General features: G+C 28.0%; 3 protein-coding genes across 6 annotated transcripts; 2 read left to right on the top strand and 1 right to left on the bottom strand.

The window, feature by feature from the left end:
- Nucleotides 1-31: 31 nt before the first annotated feature.
- Nucleotides 32-4,792, top strand: homer (protein). 2 transcript variants are annotated; one of them, XM_069114820.1, is made up of 7 exons: nt 32-279; nt 1,394-1,550; nt 1,638-1,769; nt 1,848-2,099; nt 2,196-2,342; nt 2,431-2,706; nt 2,926-4,792. In XM_069114820.1, exons 1-7 carry the CDS (start codon nt 254-256, stop codon nt 3,109-3,111), a joined length of 1,176 nt encoding a protein of 391 aa, XP_068970921.1. In that variant the 5' UTR covers nt 32-253; the 3' UTR covers nt 3,112-4,792. The 2 variants fall into 2 exon arrangements, with proteins under 2 accessions (XP_068970921.1, XP_068970920.1); XM_069114819.1 differs by having other exon boundaries at nt 1,848-2,342.
- Nucleotides 4,793-6,477: 1,685 nt separating this feature from the next.
- icln (chloride nucleotide-sensitive channel icln) lies at nt 6,478-8,408 on the top strand. 2 transcript variants are annotated; one of them, XM_069114426.1, is made up of 6 exons: nt 6,478-6,760; nt 7,152-7,277; nt 7,350-7,495; nt 7,694-7,870; nt 7,943-8,032; nt 8,117-8,408. In XM_069114426.1, exons 2-6 carry the CDS (start codon nt 7,159-7,161, stop codon nt 8,206-8,208), a joined length of 624 nt encoding a protein of 207 aa, XP_068970527.1. In that variant the 5' UTR covers nt 6,478-6,760; nt 7,152-7,158; the 3' UTR covers nt 8,209-8,408. The 2 variants fall into 2 exon arrangements, with proteins under 2 accessions (XP_068970527.1, XP_068970528.1); XM_069114427.1 differs by having other exon boundaries at nt 6,478-6,764.
- Nucleotides 8,409-8,974: 566 nt separating this feature from the next.
- Upf2 (UPF2 regulator of nonsense mediated mRNA decay) lies at nt 8,975-13,674 on the bottom strand. 2 transcript variants are annotated; one of them, XM_069114391.1, is made up of 2 exons: nt 13,656-13,674; nt 8,975-12,574 (listed from the first exon to the last, which is right to left on the bottom strand). In XM_069114391.1, exon 2 carries the CDS (start codon nt 12,556-12,558, stop codon nt 9,109-9,111), a length of 3,450 nt encoding a protein of 1,149 aa, XP_068970492.1. In that variant the 5' UTR covers nt 12,559-12,574; nt 13,656-13,674; the 3' UTR covers nt 8,975-9,108. The 2 variants fall into 2 exon arrangements, with proteins under 2 accessions (XP_068970492.1, XP_068970491.1); XM_069114390.1 differs by lacking the exon at nt 13,656-13,674 and adding an exon at nt 13,159-13,478.
- Nucleotides 13,675-14,486: the final 812 nt, after the last annotated feature.

Below are 14,486 nucleotides of genomic sequence, written 5' to 3'. Positions count from 1 at the left end.
TCGTGGAAAATCGATTAAATCCAGGTATATGGTAGAAACTCGACTAGTTTCATGTCGTTGCGTGATCGTTGCCGTTCGTCTATACAGTTTTGGCCGATGGCGGCTGTCAACTGGTGTAACTCTGTCTTTCGTGGAATTCATTTTCATCAATTTTCTAATCATTTTGAAAATTTCTATTCGCAAATAGTTATCACGCATTCGCGTTAAATTCATTTCTCTATGAGTCTGTGAAATTATCATTTACAACATTTGTATGACATCGGGAAAAGAAACAATGGGGTAAGTGAACGTGGTGGTATTCTGCACCGCCTTTTAAGGGTGTGTAATATATGTACACACCATTTTCATGTCGCATACAACTATGATAAACGATCCTTAATTCTTCTATTACTGAATACTGTCAATTGATACAAAATAGGTCGTGTCGCTTTCGTTGCGTTAACTAATGAACACTATCCTCCTTTCCCGTCTATTTACTATCATATTCCCGACATCATCGCAGATACGCATTTAGGTGGGTGCGTACATACATGAGGAAACTGGACCAGAATGTTTCTCTTTTTTTTCCCCCTCTGTATTCATATATGCATAACCATAAAATAAAATAGTGAAAGTGGGATAAGTCGACACCGCGTGAAATGTGTTTATTCTAGTTGTTTACTCGAGCACCGTTTCATATATTTTTAGACTCTAATTGTGAAAATTTATTTCGACGACCCTACAAATATTTATTACGTTAATATCTATTCGACAGTTTTTTAATGCGATTATATTTTTATTTCCGATATAACATACCAAGCTTATGTAATTATATTATTTCTTTTTAGATCAGCTTTATAAATGATATCATATTTTATTAAAGTGATGAATCCTTTATTAATGTTTATTTTTTTTTTTATTGTAGTTATTTTTCACATAAAGTATATTTATTACTTGTTAAAATTACATATTTTAAAGAACAATATATATAAATTGTACATGTATTGCACGTGTGAGAAATTAAAGAAATTAAGACAAAAGTATAATTGTTTCTTTTATGAAAACTGAGAATGTCTTGTTTATATTTATTTCTTTTGATTCCTTCCAAATTTATACAATATTGTAATGCTAAATTGTAACATTATTAGATTTTCCATTGGATTAATTTTAAGGCATGTAATATGATATGTATATTTGAAATTTTTTGATGTATTTGATTTTGTTATGTTTCTGTGGAATATACATGTAATAAAGTTGTACAAAAAAGATAAACTTTAAGATATTCGTTATTATTAAAACACCTATAATTTATATTTTGATTATATAAATCAAGGTATATATAAATAGATGCTGCATGTATTAATTAAATCAATATATTTAAATACCTAAGTCTTCTACTTTTAATAAATTGCAGTGAACAACCAATTTTCACGTGTAAAGGGCACGTGTTTCATATTGATCCTAAGACAAAAAGATCTTGGGTATCAGCATCTACAGCAGCAGTGTCTATTTCATTTTTTTATGACTCCACAAGGAGTCTATACAGAATAATTTCTGTTGAAGGAACAAAGGTGACTGAAAAATGGCTGAACTGTTAAACAAAGTAAATATACACTATATCTAAAATAAACTTACATTGTATTTTATTTCTCTTTTAGGCAGTAATAAACAGTACTATTACTCCAAATATGACCTTCACAAAAACATCACAAAAATTTGGGCAATGGTCAGATGTTAGAGCTAATACTATATATGGTCTTGGCTTTTCATCTGAAGTAGAATTAGGAAAGGTTTGTGAAATATGTCTTAAGTTAATGTACAGTCACTTGTACACTGTAATCTCAGAGACAATACTATTCATTTGGCAGTTCATAGAGAAGTTTCATGAAGTGAAGGAAGCCACTAAATTAGCTAGTGCTAAATTACAATCAAACAGCTCATCCGTTACTCCTGCTACTAGTGCAAATGTTAGCCCGATTACATCACGATCAAGTATGCCATCGTCAGAACAAGATCTTATAGACCCGCCAAATTCATCGATGATTAATTCCAATATATCAGCATCGAATAATCCCAATCCAAATGCCAACATGATCTCCACTCAAAACAGTGTGTCTTTGGTAAGCAGCAGTCCCTTACCTGGTAGTTGTCAGAATAAAGTGGATGATGAATTGAAAAATGCAGTCCATTCAAGATCACAGAGTGTTTCTCAGCAGAGTACAGAAAGTCCACAACATCAAGGGAAATCATCGCAACTTAGTTCAACGCCAGGTGGACAATCAGCTGAAATGCAGCTTAAGTATGAGAATGATAGGCTGAAACTTGCATTAGCACAAAGCTCTGCAAATGCTAAGAAATGGGAGGTATGGTTTTATGTATCGAGACATACATAATCATTGTAAAAAATTACCTAGCATATGATATAAGTTATTGCAAAAAATTTGTTTGCAGGTTGAATTGACTACATTGAAAACAAATAATGCCAGATTAACGAGCGCGCTACAAGAATCTACAGCCAATGTCGATGAATGGAAAAGACAATTACAATTATATAAAGAGGACAATGCAAGGATCAAAGCCAAGTATGCAGATCTCGAAGCTGGAAAAATAGCAGAAGGCAATAGCGAAGCATTAAGGTTGAGAGTTGAAGCGTTAGAAAGTGAACTTAGAACAAAAAATGAAGAAATCAAAGCTCTTACTATAGCTACAAAAAATAAAGATTTTGTAGTACGTATAGATTGTAAAATAATCATATAAAACATTAATAACTAATGATTGTCAAATAATTAAAATGATATAAAAATGTTTTCTAGCTATTATATTTACTAAATATCATTTCAATCAAAAGAGTATAGTAATTCAATAATAATATCTAGTCATGCTTAATTAATTATTCGTCTATTTTAAATAAATGAATATATAAATTCATAATCTCATCCTTTTCAGGCTTTACAGAAAGAAAATGCAGAATTTCGTGAAATGTTAAGGGCTGTTCATGATCAGTTAGAGCTTGCATTAAGCGCAAATAATGTCCAAAAACAGAATTTGAATACACTGAACGCCAGATTAGCTGGATATATACAAGATTTGGTAACTGTACATCGAGAAATTACAAATACATTGCAAACTTAAGTTTCCATGTAGTGATGTCTAAGAATATTCTTCATGAGAGTTTTGTATTTATGATATAAGCGAAGTAAACAAATGGACGGTGTAGATTAATACAATGGGAAAGGTTCCAAAAAAAAACATGCATAGTAAAAAAAATCTTGAAAAAGTAAACTAAAAACACTATCTTCAAGTGATAAAGATAGACATCTCTTTAATGTATTTATTCCGTGTTAAGTTAATGACAGCATTTAATGTTTACGTTCATAAATTTTTCGTGCCATATTCATGTCCTTATTGTATATAAAAATGTGTTCTTTTTAACAACGTTTTATATATTGTGTTTTTTTAATTAGTATACTTCTACACAGAAGGAAACGTAACTATCATTTACATATTATGTACCTAGTATATTGTACTATAAAAACAATTTTACAATTATTTTTACAGGTTATTTAATTAAAATTTATTGTATTATGTTTTCTATACAAAATGTTATGATCAATTTTTATTAATCATACGAATTATTTACATATATAATTTGTTTTTTTCTGATGATTGTGTCTAAATGTTTGTGAAATAAATTATAGTTGCAATTATACTGCAGTCATCATTACTAATGCTGTTTCACTGATTACTGTTGATCTTTGACTCATTATTAAACTCTACAATTCTTACTATACTATTATAGCTATTATTATGATTATTAATGCTATTATAATTACCTCCACTATTGCTGCACTATTAATTGTTATTATTATTGCTCATAGTATCATCATTAGTGTTACTTCTATAACTGTTATTACTGTTACTGCCATTATATGTTCACAAAGATCTTTTATGATATATAAAAATATGAAACATATCAAAAATGTCACAAGATTTAGTGTAATACATGTTTCTCGATGTTTTTTGGAACTTAGCCCCTTGAAGACAACAATAAAATTCAGTTCATTGTATCCATGAACACGACTAAGAAAACTGCACAATTAACATTAGTAACGTATAGCGATACTCAATTATGTAGTATAACTATTTAATTCAGCTGTACATTGTATCCATATTCTTCTAGTTGTAGCACATATTATTTATCTTTATCAATAGTATAAAAATATATAAAATTGGAGAGTCTGGCATGAGCTGTACAGAACCATTGATATCTAATATAAAATGTAACATGAAAAAATATATTATAGGGCTCATTTACAATGGGTAACTTAGTGGTTTGAACATGGAAGGTTATCTAATACGTCAACAATGAGAAAATAATGTTTTTGATGTGTGAAATACTTTATTGTCTTTCTTATGAAAATCAAGTTATTATTGTTGAAAAAATAAACATTACTCTTCGTAATATAAATGGATTTATATATATTATTTGCTATTTATTATTCAAATAATCTATAGCAATCAAGCCAGATATTCTTCAATATGTTGTATTTGAATAGCATTATAGACTCATTAGGAAACAAAATTTACCCAAGACTGATGACCGATTGTCTTAAAGATGTCAAAGTGATACTTCTTGCAACAATAATTTCTAGTAGTAAATGAAGTGCGAAATACTAAACAGAGCACTTTTTATTGTACTGACAGTATGTATGTATGTACGTAAAATGTTATGGAAATGAGTTTTAAATTTGAGGAATTGGAAACAAAAGCCTCGCTTGCCACATGTAATCCTAATAAAACATTTTCAGATGGCTTTCTTGTGTTCTATTATCAATTATGATATTACTATATCCATACTTTCATAAATTCTTTGACATTATATGATAAATTTAATTTAGTAATTGTTATTAATAGAATTTTAATACTTATCTAAAATATAAATATATATCGCATATACCATGATAGAAAACTAAAGTTATGGAAATTTAGTAAAAATTCTACTGTTTTATTTCATTAACTCATTTGTACATTTAAAAAATATGTAACATTTATAAAGATGCTGATTCTCTTCACCTTAAGCCATAATTTATATATGTCTATAAACTTACGAACTTCTACATAAAGTATAAAATGAAATTATGTTCTTACATCATGTAATCGTAGTAGTTTATAAATTATGTATACTGTATAACGAAATATATAAACATATAACTTTATAATAATAGATTAAAAATAGTAAAGTTTTATTAAGTTTAAAAAGATTATTAAAATAATAACAGAACGTATATTATATTAAAATAAATATGGAAGTCAGCAATAGCTGGTTGTATTTATATCATTTTGCACAATTAGAATTTTAACATTTTAACCGATATCTTAAAAATAAAATCAATTATTACCATTTATTTACTTCTTATTTCCCAATTATATTAAAATAATTTTATATATTATGTTATATGTTTATACTAACATTATTTTTATGTAATGATCATTCACTTTACTTTTCAAAAGTTTACCTAAAATAACCTGATTAAGCTAAATCCATAGAATATCATTTTAATTTAATATTCTTTCGTAAACTACGATATTATAAATTTTTTTACATTACTGAATGTTTTATTTTTCTGTATATAAAACAAGCATATCGAGTTTAAAATCAGTATTATAAATTTTAGAAACTTCGATTAAATATTAATTTGATTTATATTTTATATGAAACGAGTAAAGTTAAATATCACAGCGATGTATTAATCTTATATGGTAGATGTAAAAACATGTAAATAGTAAATAGGGATTATTTTCATAGAAAAAATATGAAGAACTTGTTTCACTTTATGCAAAATGTATGATAATGAATATTAAATATGATGGTTATTTACATGTATAAAGAATGTATAATAATGACAGCGAACAAATCATAAATAATAATTTTCCAAAATTAACAAGTATATATATATTATATATAATTACAACAACGCGTTATAATACGCTTATTATATTGAAAAAAATGATTGAAAAATTGTTTACTGTTGTTAATAATTTCATACGTCTAACGTACTTATATATATTTATTATTAAAATAGATTTATAAAATATTCTTATATAGTTTCTTCATTATCATGATAACAATAATTTTGAAATTGTAAAATAAATACTGTATCAGTTAATAAAATAAAATATTATCCTGTAATACAACAAAGTTGTATCTCTTCCCTGTATATAACTTTTTTCTTGAGAAGCTACTTGTTCTTCTATATATCTAAAAAATTATTGCATTTTTATCAATATCTAAATTTATTCGCAATTCCTGAATCTTTGAGTAATTTAAAATAGAATTGAAATAAAGAGAAACATATTTTTAAGAGCCCAGAATTTATATACTTATCTATAACATAAAATCATCAAACTGTTTAATATCTTTTTATTGTAATGTCAAAAATATGCAACAAAACTTCCCGCCCTTTCAAGTATGCTAGTGTAACATCTATGTATAGTTTATCATAAAAAAGTATTCTGCATTAATAGAGTAAAATACAAAACATAACAGGGTGCGGAAAAGTTGTATATTTGCAAATATTAAAAAATGAAAAATCTTCATATTGATTGATTTTAGCGATTGTAAAGCTTTAGTGAACTTTGTCGCGTATATATTTCGAAACGTAAAAAGTGATCTCGAAGTATTGTGTAAGAATTAAAGTTATAAAATCGTTGTCAAGTTTACAAATTCATTCATTTGGTGGAGGATTTTCTCTTCTTATTTATAATTTGTTTGCAAAAACAAGTAGGTAATGAATTTATACATCAATAGATTATGCATTAGCTAAATTGAATATAAAAGACAAGTATTACAAAATTAATAAGATTGCTATCTTAAACATGCAATTACAATTTTGTTTACTGCATTTTACGCTAAATAAAGTGCATGATTAATTAGTTATGTTTCCGAACTTGTTTTTATGAAATTTATGTTATTGTATGTTATGAAATGTATATACGTATATTTTATTATATTAATTTATATATATTTGTGTGTATAATGTAACGAAATTTATAATTTTATAAATTCCGGTATAACCTATCATCTATTTTTGCCTCCTATCTGTATATTTGTCTAAATAATTGGTTCATTTGATCAAATGCTGTTGGTTCTATATCTCAAGTAAATATTGCAGATAAAAGATGGTAGTGCTTAGCAATTTTCTTGCACCACAGGAGGGAATACGCCATGAAGAACTAAATACTACCGTGTATATTAATGATAGGGAAGTAGGAAAAGGAACTCTGTATATCACAGAAAGGTAAGTACTAATATGACGCAATCTTATATTTCATAATATATTCATATTTTAATACGATGTTCATGTTGGTAGCTTACTTTCTTGGGTAAATTATGATACACAACAGGGATTTTCACTTGAATACCCTCATATATCTTTACATGCCATATCACGAGATGAACAAGCACACCCAAGACAATGTTTATATATTATGGTCGATGCAAAAGTAGATCTTCCAGGTATGTTAAGTTCCCTTTGAATGTAATTGCTTGTCTTTCAGTGAAGAATAAAATTTAAATAAAGTTCAGTAATGTGTGAAAATTAAATTATATACAGATTATTAATACTAAGAATCTGATTTTACTTTCTATGTCATTTTTGCTAAACATATTAAGATTTCATGTTTTTATATTTTTTAAATATAATATTTCATATAGATGTACCATTGCCACCAGCTTCAGATAGTGGTTCGGATAATGAATTTGAAGATGCAGATACACCTATCACAGAAATGCGATTTGCCCCTGACAACACAAATAATTTGGAGACAATGTTTCAAGCAATGAACCAATGTCAGGCTCTCCATCCTGATCCACAAGATAGTTTTTCTGATGGTAAATAAAGCTGTTTTAATAATCCTTTATTAAACAATCAAATATGTTATAAAAATTTACATATCTTTGTAGCTGAAGAAGATATTTATGAAGATGCAGAGGAAGATGATTTTGAACAGTACGATGTTGGTGCTGGTGATGCTCCCTACATTTTACCAACAGGTAATATTTAAAATTTTAATAGATTTAATGTAAAAAGAATCAATATTTTATAAAGATTAAGATTCTTTATTCTCATCCCTTTAGAACAAATAGGGACAAGTCACAATGGTACAGAAGTAGATGATGCTATGGATATAGAAGCAGGTCAATTTGAAGATGCAGAAGAAGATCTATAAAGTATGGAGATAATATAATGCAAACATGCAATTTAGTATTAATTTATGATTACCAGTATCATATACCAAGGTAGATATGTGATATTATGGCAGACTGTATAAGAGAGCAGTATCAAACATAAAAACAGCTAACATTTATTTATATTCATTTTGTACACCGTAATAATATTTTAGATAAAAATAAATAATTGTATATCAAATTCAATTCCTTATTTGTATGCATATTTGTATTTGTTTTTTAGAAAATTACTGGTTTTTTACATTTATTTATACAATAAAAATGAAGCTTAATATAATAACATTTTTTCAAAATGTCCGAAAGGTATACTAATATTTATAAAAGTTTATCCATTTTGATGAATAACACAATATCGTGATTAGTTCTAAATGTATTGTATCTTTTTTATTGTTAATAAAAGTTTAATTAAATTATTAAAAATATCGAAGTATAATTTATTAATACGACTTATTATATTATGTCAATATGTAAATTCTGCAATTAAAATTTTTACGATCAACAATCGTGATGTTGAGTATTAGCCAAATTGATTTTTTATTGGTAATTTTGTATATTTATAATGTGGAAGTAACAGAGAAGACACCTTATTCGAATACAACAGAGCTTTTCTTTCCATATGAATATATGCAAATACATATTGACATATATGACACATTTCTGCATTTTTAATATAAAATATGTTTTTACACTGAAATCTATATGATTGAGAATTCATATAAACAACATATAGATATGTATTTCAAAAAAAAAAAAAAAAATAAAGTATCACGAATTTATTGTAAAACCTACACAAAAACATGAACATCAAATAGTTCGTATTTTAGATTCCTTGTTTTCCTCTAACATGACAAGGATTGATTTCCAACAACATTAAGATGCATCTACCGTATCTTTTTAGGGCCAAATATAAGATCTGCATCTGGTGCACCTTTAGGATGATTATATTTTTGTCGTCGCTCTCTATTTAAATTTACTGTCACTGGCCTGGTACTCTGGTTAATTGTTTCTTGATAATCTTCTTCTTCTTGTCTTTCTGTAATATTCAGTGTCAATCTTTTAACTCGTTCTTTCTCTTCTTTCTGTTCCTGTTCTCTATTTCGAAGATTCATTGCTAATTCTGATGACACAGGAACTGCTAAATTCTTGTATTGTTGCTTGTTACCTTTCCTTAACATAAGTACGAAATCGACTGTACTATTATCAGAAGGTCTTTCTTGCAGTTGTTCGTATGTTTTTTTAGTACTTTTTACATGCAAAGGAACTGAAATATCCACTTGTTGCGGTTTCACTGAATCTCGCATTCTATCTTGTATATTATCTGAAACCATTTTATCAAGAGCAGACAAGAAGTCATCATCTTCAGGACAACTTACTCTTCTAGGGCCAGCTGGTAATGCTGCATTTAATTCTGTAACATCCATAATAACACCATCAGTACCACCTTCTGAAAGACTTTGATCTCCTTGGGTATTTTCTTGTGTACCCATAGTGTAATCTCTTTCTGCATCTGCAGTCCAATCTTCTTCTGATTGTGCTTCAGAACAATCTTCAGATTCTTCAAAATGCAAATCAGCCACACCTTTTGCATCTCCACTACCATTTCCAGATGTTACAGCTATATCTTCATCTCCTTCAGCAATTACACCCATATCAGGTTCTGCATCAGTACGTTCAATACCATCTTCTGCAATAGGATTTCCAAGAGTGGGATATAATGTATTTCGCAATTCTTCCACAGCACATTGTGCTTCTTTATAACTTTGAAACAATTGCATTTTTGGTCTCAACATTGTTAATGTATCACGATACATATAATCTATGCCCACTGGAAATGGATTTTCTGGAGTCCAAATAGGATCTGTATATTTGAACCAATAATAATTTTGGAAAAATATTAAAAAGTAATCGAGTTTTTTCTTGCTAGAACCACCACTAAAGTACTGTCCACAAGTTTCCAATAATGTACAGACTAATCGAATTCTAAAAAGGTGGTCAGGTGGATCTAAAATACTTGGTATGGAGTGATCCATACTGACTCCAAATGTAATCAAAAGATACAACGTTCGGAAAATATCTCCACTTTCTACCATGCGATAGTTATACAATTCTCCGAGATATTTAACCATAGCAATACGCCGTTGATTAAATTTTGGTAAATTAATTTCCATGCATAGTCGTATGTCTTCCAACACACCATCTACTACGTGAGGACCTATAGTTTCGTAATGTGCAACAAGTCCAGCTAATAAACTTCCTACACATCGAATGTTCAAATATTTAACATTGTATGCAGCAGTGAGGCATTTAATAGCGTAGGATGATACACTTTCATCTTCCCAATCTAGTTTACGCATCCATTTGAGAACTTTATCTGTATTTGTTTTTGAGAGATCTTGGTATAATAATTTCCTTATAAATTCATGAATAGGTGGTCTGTCTTTCTTTGATACACCTCCAGTAGATTCTGGTGGATTTACATAATAATACGCATTTTCAATTATTGTTACATAACGTGAATCTAATGCAGTGACTGCCTTCTTACGCATCATTTGTTCTAAATATACTTTTGTCCTTTGATGTGAGTCTGGTGAACAAAATAGGTATCTTCCACATGTTTCCAACAAATTACAAGCCATTTCAATATGATGATGTGTAAAGTCATGTAACAAAACTTTCAAGCAATATAATGCTTCTATCTTTGAATAAAGTTTAAATTTAACAAGTTCACCAATGTATCTAACAACTTTTACTTTTGATTCTATATTAATTTGATCCTTTTTTCGTACATGATATTTAAAGTCATGTTTTAACATTGAACATAAATCATTGCCAACATCAGGCATAACAGGATAAAGAATAGCTGCCAATCGTGAATAAAATGGCAGTAGATCTAAACGAATTCTAGAAACACCAAACAATGCTTTCACTAGCTTTTTCTTGTTATGTTTCGTGTTGAGATTCATTAAGAAGTGTACTGCCGCATTGTCAATTAATTCACGATTTACGCAATTTGGTAAATGCGTTATAAATGCATCCAGAAGTATTTTATTACTTATATTTGAAACTTGTGGTTCCTCCACTTCTGCCTCAGGTTCATCTACTTTTTCAGTTTCTTCTAGTTCATCAAATGTTATTTCCTCATCTAAAGCTTCTTCGCTTATTGGAGCATCTTGTTTAGGTACTTCTTTCAAATATGATCCTGGAAGGAATACTGTTAAGTCTGGCAAAACTTCATAAAATCGTCTGGTTTCTTCATCTCCCCACATATCCTCTAAAATACTATTTTCTTCTCCTTCGCTAATCATTTTCAATGATTCTTCTGCTTCTGCTTTCATCTCACTATTTACAGGAAGTTCTGGCATAGGTTCATCTAAAGTATCAGAAAAGCTTTGCACATTATTAAGTAAACGATCATAGGATACTTGAAGACTCTCAAGTTTTTCTTTCCTTTCAGAACTTAGCTCGCCTCTGGTTTGTAAAATTTTTCGATTTTGTTTCTCAAAAGCTTGAAGATCCTTATGTTCTTTTAATAAATGTTTACATAATGAATTGTAGTAATCTCGTAACAATAATCTCACATTTTGTTGTTTATCAGGAGAAAGTAATTTGCTTTTGGGTATAGTTATGCCCAACTTTTCAGATATTTCTCTTACTCTTTTAGATACAAGACCTGCATAATCTTCACCACAATGTTTGCAGAAGCTTAATATGATGCTTGCATTGTTATGTTCTTCTTTATCCATATTGATTAAAACCGTTAATGCAGAACCAAGCAGAGGTAATCCTTGCTTATGGGTGAAAATCCCTGCATTAACCAGTTCAGCATAAAATCGAAGATCGACTCTAAGTTTGCTTGGATTTGCAATTTTGTCTACAACCTTTAGAGATAAAATTCTTTGCCAATTCTCAAAAAAATGAGTTGAAAATTCTGCGTATGTTTGATGCAAGAAGCTGCATACCTTAATAGCAGGTGCAACATCTGTCATTTTTAATTTAGCATCCACCAAAGCAGTAGCAACTTCACTTACATATTTTGTCAAATTTAAATGTGTCATATCCTTTAGAACTGTATCTAATTGTGTACTACTAAAATTTTTTAATTTCTTAACAAACGTAGTATTTCTTTTCAGCGTTGAATCTAATTTGCTGAAATATGTTTCTGGTGGTCTATTAGGATTTAAATTAGCTGCTCGAAGTTCTTCTTTTGCATTTAATCGCTGTTCTGTTTCTTTTATATAATCAGTCAAATATTGTTTATCTTCCTCAGATACAGCATCCTGTTCTACAGTTGCTTCTGTTGCTTCTGGTACTGTTTCTTGAACTTCTGACATTGTTCAAACCTGTTATCTAAAATATATATTTTATTATGCGTTTGTACAAAATGTCATTTGAAAAAGCTACTTATGATTGTTACGCATATAAGACAGTAATGATTACTATAACAATGTATATATTAATTATCACTTACTGATCTTTCTCTATATTACAAGTTATGTTAACAATATTGGAATATTAACATGAAAATGTTATAAAGAAGAGAATGAATATTCTTCTAATCTAAGCAATAAAAGTATTCAACAAAATATTATAATTTGTGTTTGCAAATTTATATACTATCAGAAATTATTCAGTTTTATATATAGAAATAAATTATATATATAAAATATGTTTATAATTAATAAATATGTTGTAAGAAAATAACATTTACTTATACTGTATAGAAAGAATCTTTTTTTTTATAGATGATATGATTTCTTTATATTTATTCAAATATATACTTGATATATGACATGTTTACATTCATAATAAGTAATACAAAATGCATAAAAATTAAATAAATTATGTGAAATAGATTGAAAATGAAAATTAGTACACTAATATTATTTTATAGAATTATGTTATAAACTTTTTAAAATTATTTACTTTCTTACTTTTTAAAAGCGAAAGAGGTTATTTTATGGCAGACGAAAACTGATCTCTTACTAACATCTGTTAACACCAATATGAAAAATTGCTTCAGTGTTTTGAATACACGAATATATATGTATGTACATGCATATATGACATTAAGAGAGATTTCCTTTCTGATGTTAATCACTACAAACAGGACAGAAATAAAAAATTGTATGGATCTCTTACATTTTAGTTTTGAGATAAAAGATAAATTTTAATTATAAAGAATGACATTTCTGCTTTATCCAAAGGTTCTCTATTTGATAAATTCTTTAAAATTTAAAAACATCAGTATAGATAACAAAATTAAAATTTATTGTAATACATATATAGTCGTTAGTAAGTAAACATAAAATAATTGTACTAAAATAATTATACTAAAATTTATACTACAAAGAAATACAGTTATAACTTTAATTATTATTTTCTAATTTCTAGTATAATAGTAAAGATAATTTCTCTGTATAATACATACATATACGTAATGCCTGATAGTACAGGTATATACAATGCTATACGTACACACAGCTATATTCATTTATATATGTTATTCAAACTGTCAGTAAGCCGCCAAGAAGAAATGGTTTAAAAGTTATGCTGCTCAGTCGTAATCAGGCAGAGATTAGATTTATATCTACCTTCATGATAGTGAAAATAATATTCCAAGTCAGTATAATCAGTGTAAAAGTGACTTGTGAGCCTTTCGAAATAATTATATTTTGTTGTGTATTCACGATAATAACATTAGGCTATTCGTTTCATTCATAGCGAAAAAGTTTAGATGATCGCGTAGTGATTGTGAAAAAAAGTTTTATTTTTCTATTATATAATAATCGTTGACACTAATTAGATTAAATTAAATTATATTTAAATTTGCGAATATATGTGAAGTGTGTTTTAAGGGGACAACTAAAATATTTATTCCCGTATACATCTTTTACAAAGTGGTGAAACAGTTTTTTTTCACTTTCTAGGTATATTTCTAGATAAAAGCATGAATCGTTATAGCGATGAAAACAATTTGCTTTATGAGTATAAATTCATTATGCATTGGAAAACTTGTAAATTATTTCAGCTCTGACTTACTTGATCGAATAATAGTTAAACGGGAACAAGATAGACAAACGGTCGAATTCAACAATACGTAAGTTTAATTTATCTTATTAAACTTTTTGTTGTTTACAATATCCTTTGTAAAAATATTTGTTTATATATCATAAAAAAACATGGCAAACAAATTTTTTACAATAATTATGAAAGAAAGAAAATAAAAAGATATTTCTTACACTAAATACAGAGTTCTTAA

The sequence above is a fragment of the Bombus flavifrons genome, chromosome 6 (genome assembly GCF_040668555.2).
Source record: "Bombus flavifrons isolate JBK064 chromosome 6, iyBomFlav1_principal, whole genome shotgun sequence".
In the NCBI taxonomy this organism is placed as follows: Eukaryota; Metazoa; Arthropoda; class Insecta; order Hymenoptera; family Apidae; genus Bombus; species Bombus flavifrons.
The sequence above is the reverse complement of the archived record's forward strand: the minus strand, read 5'-3'. Positions and strand labels throughout refer to the sequence as shown.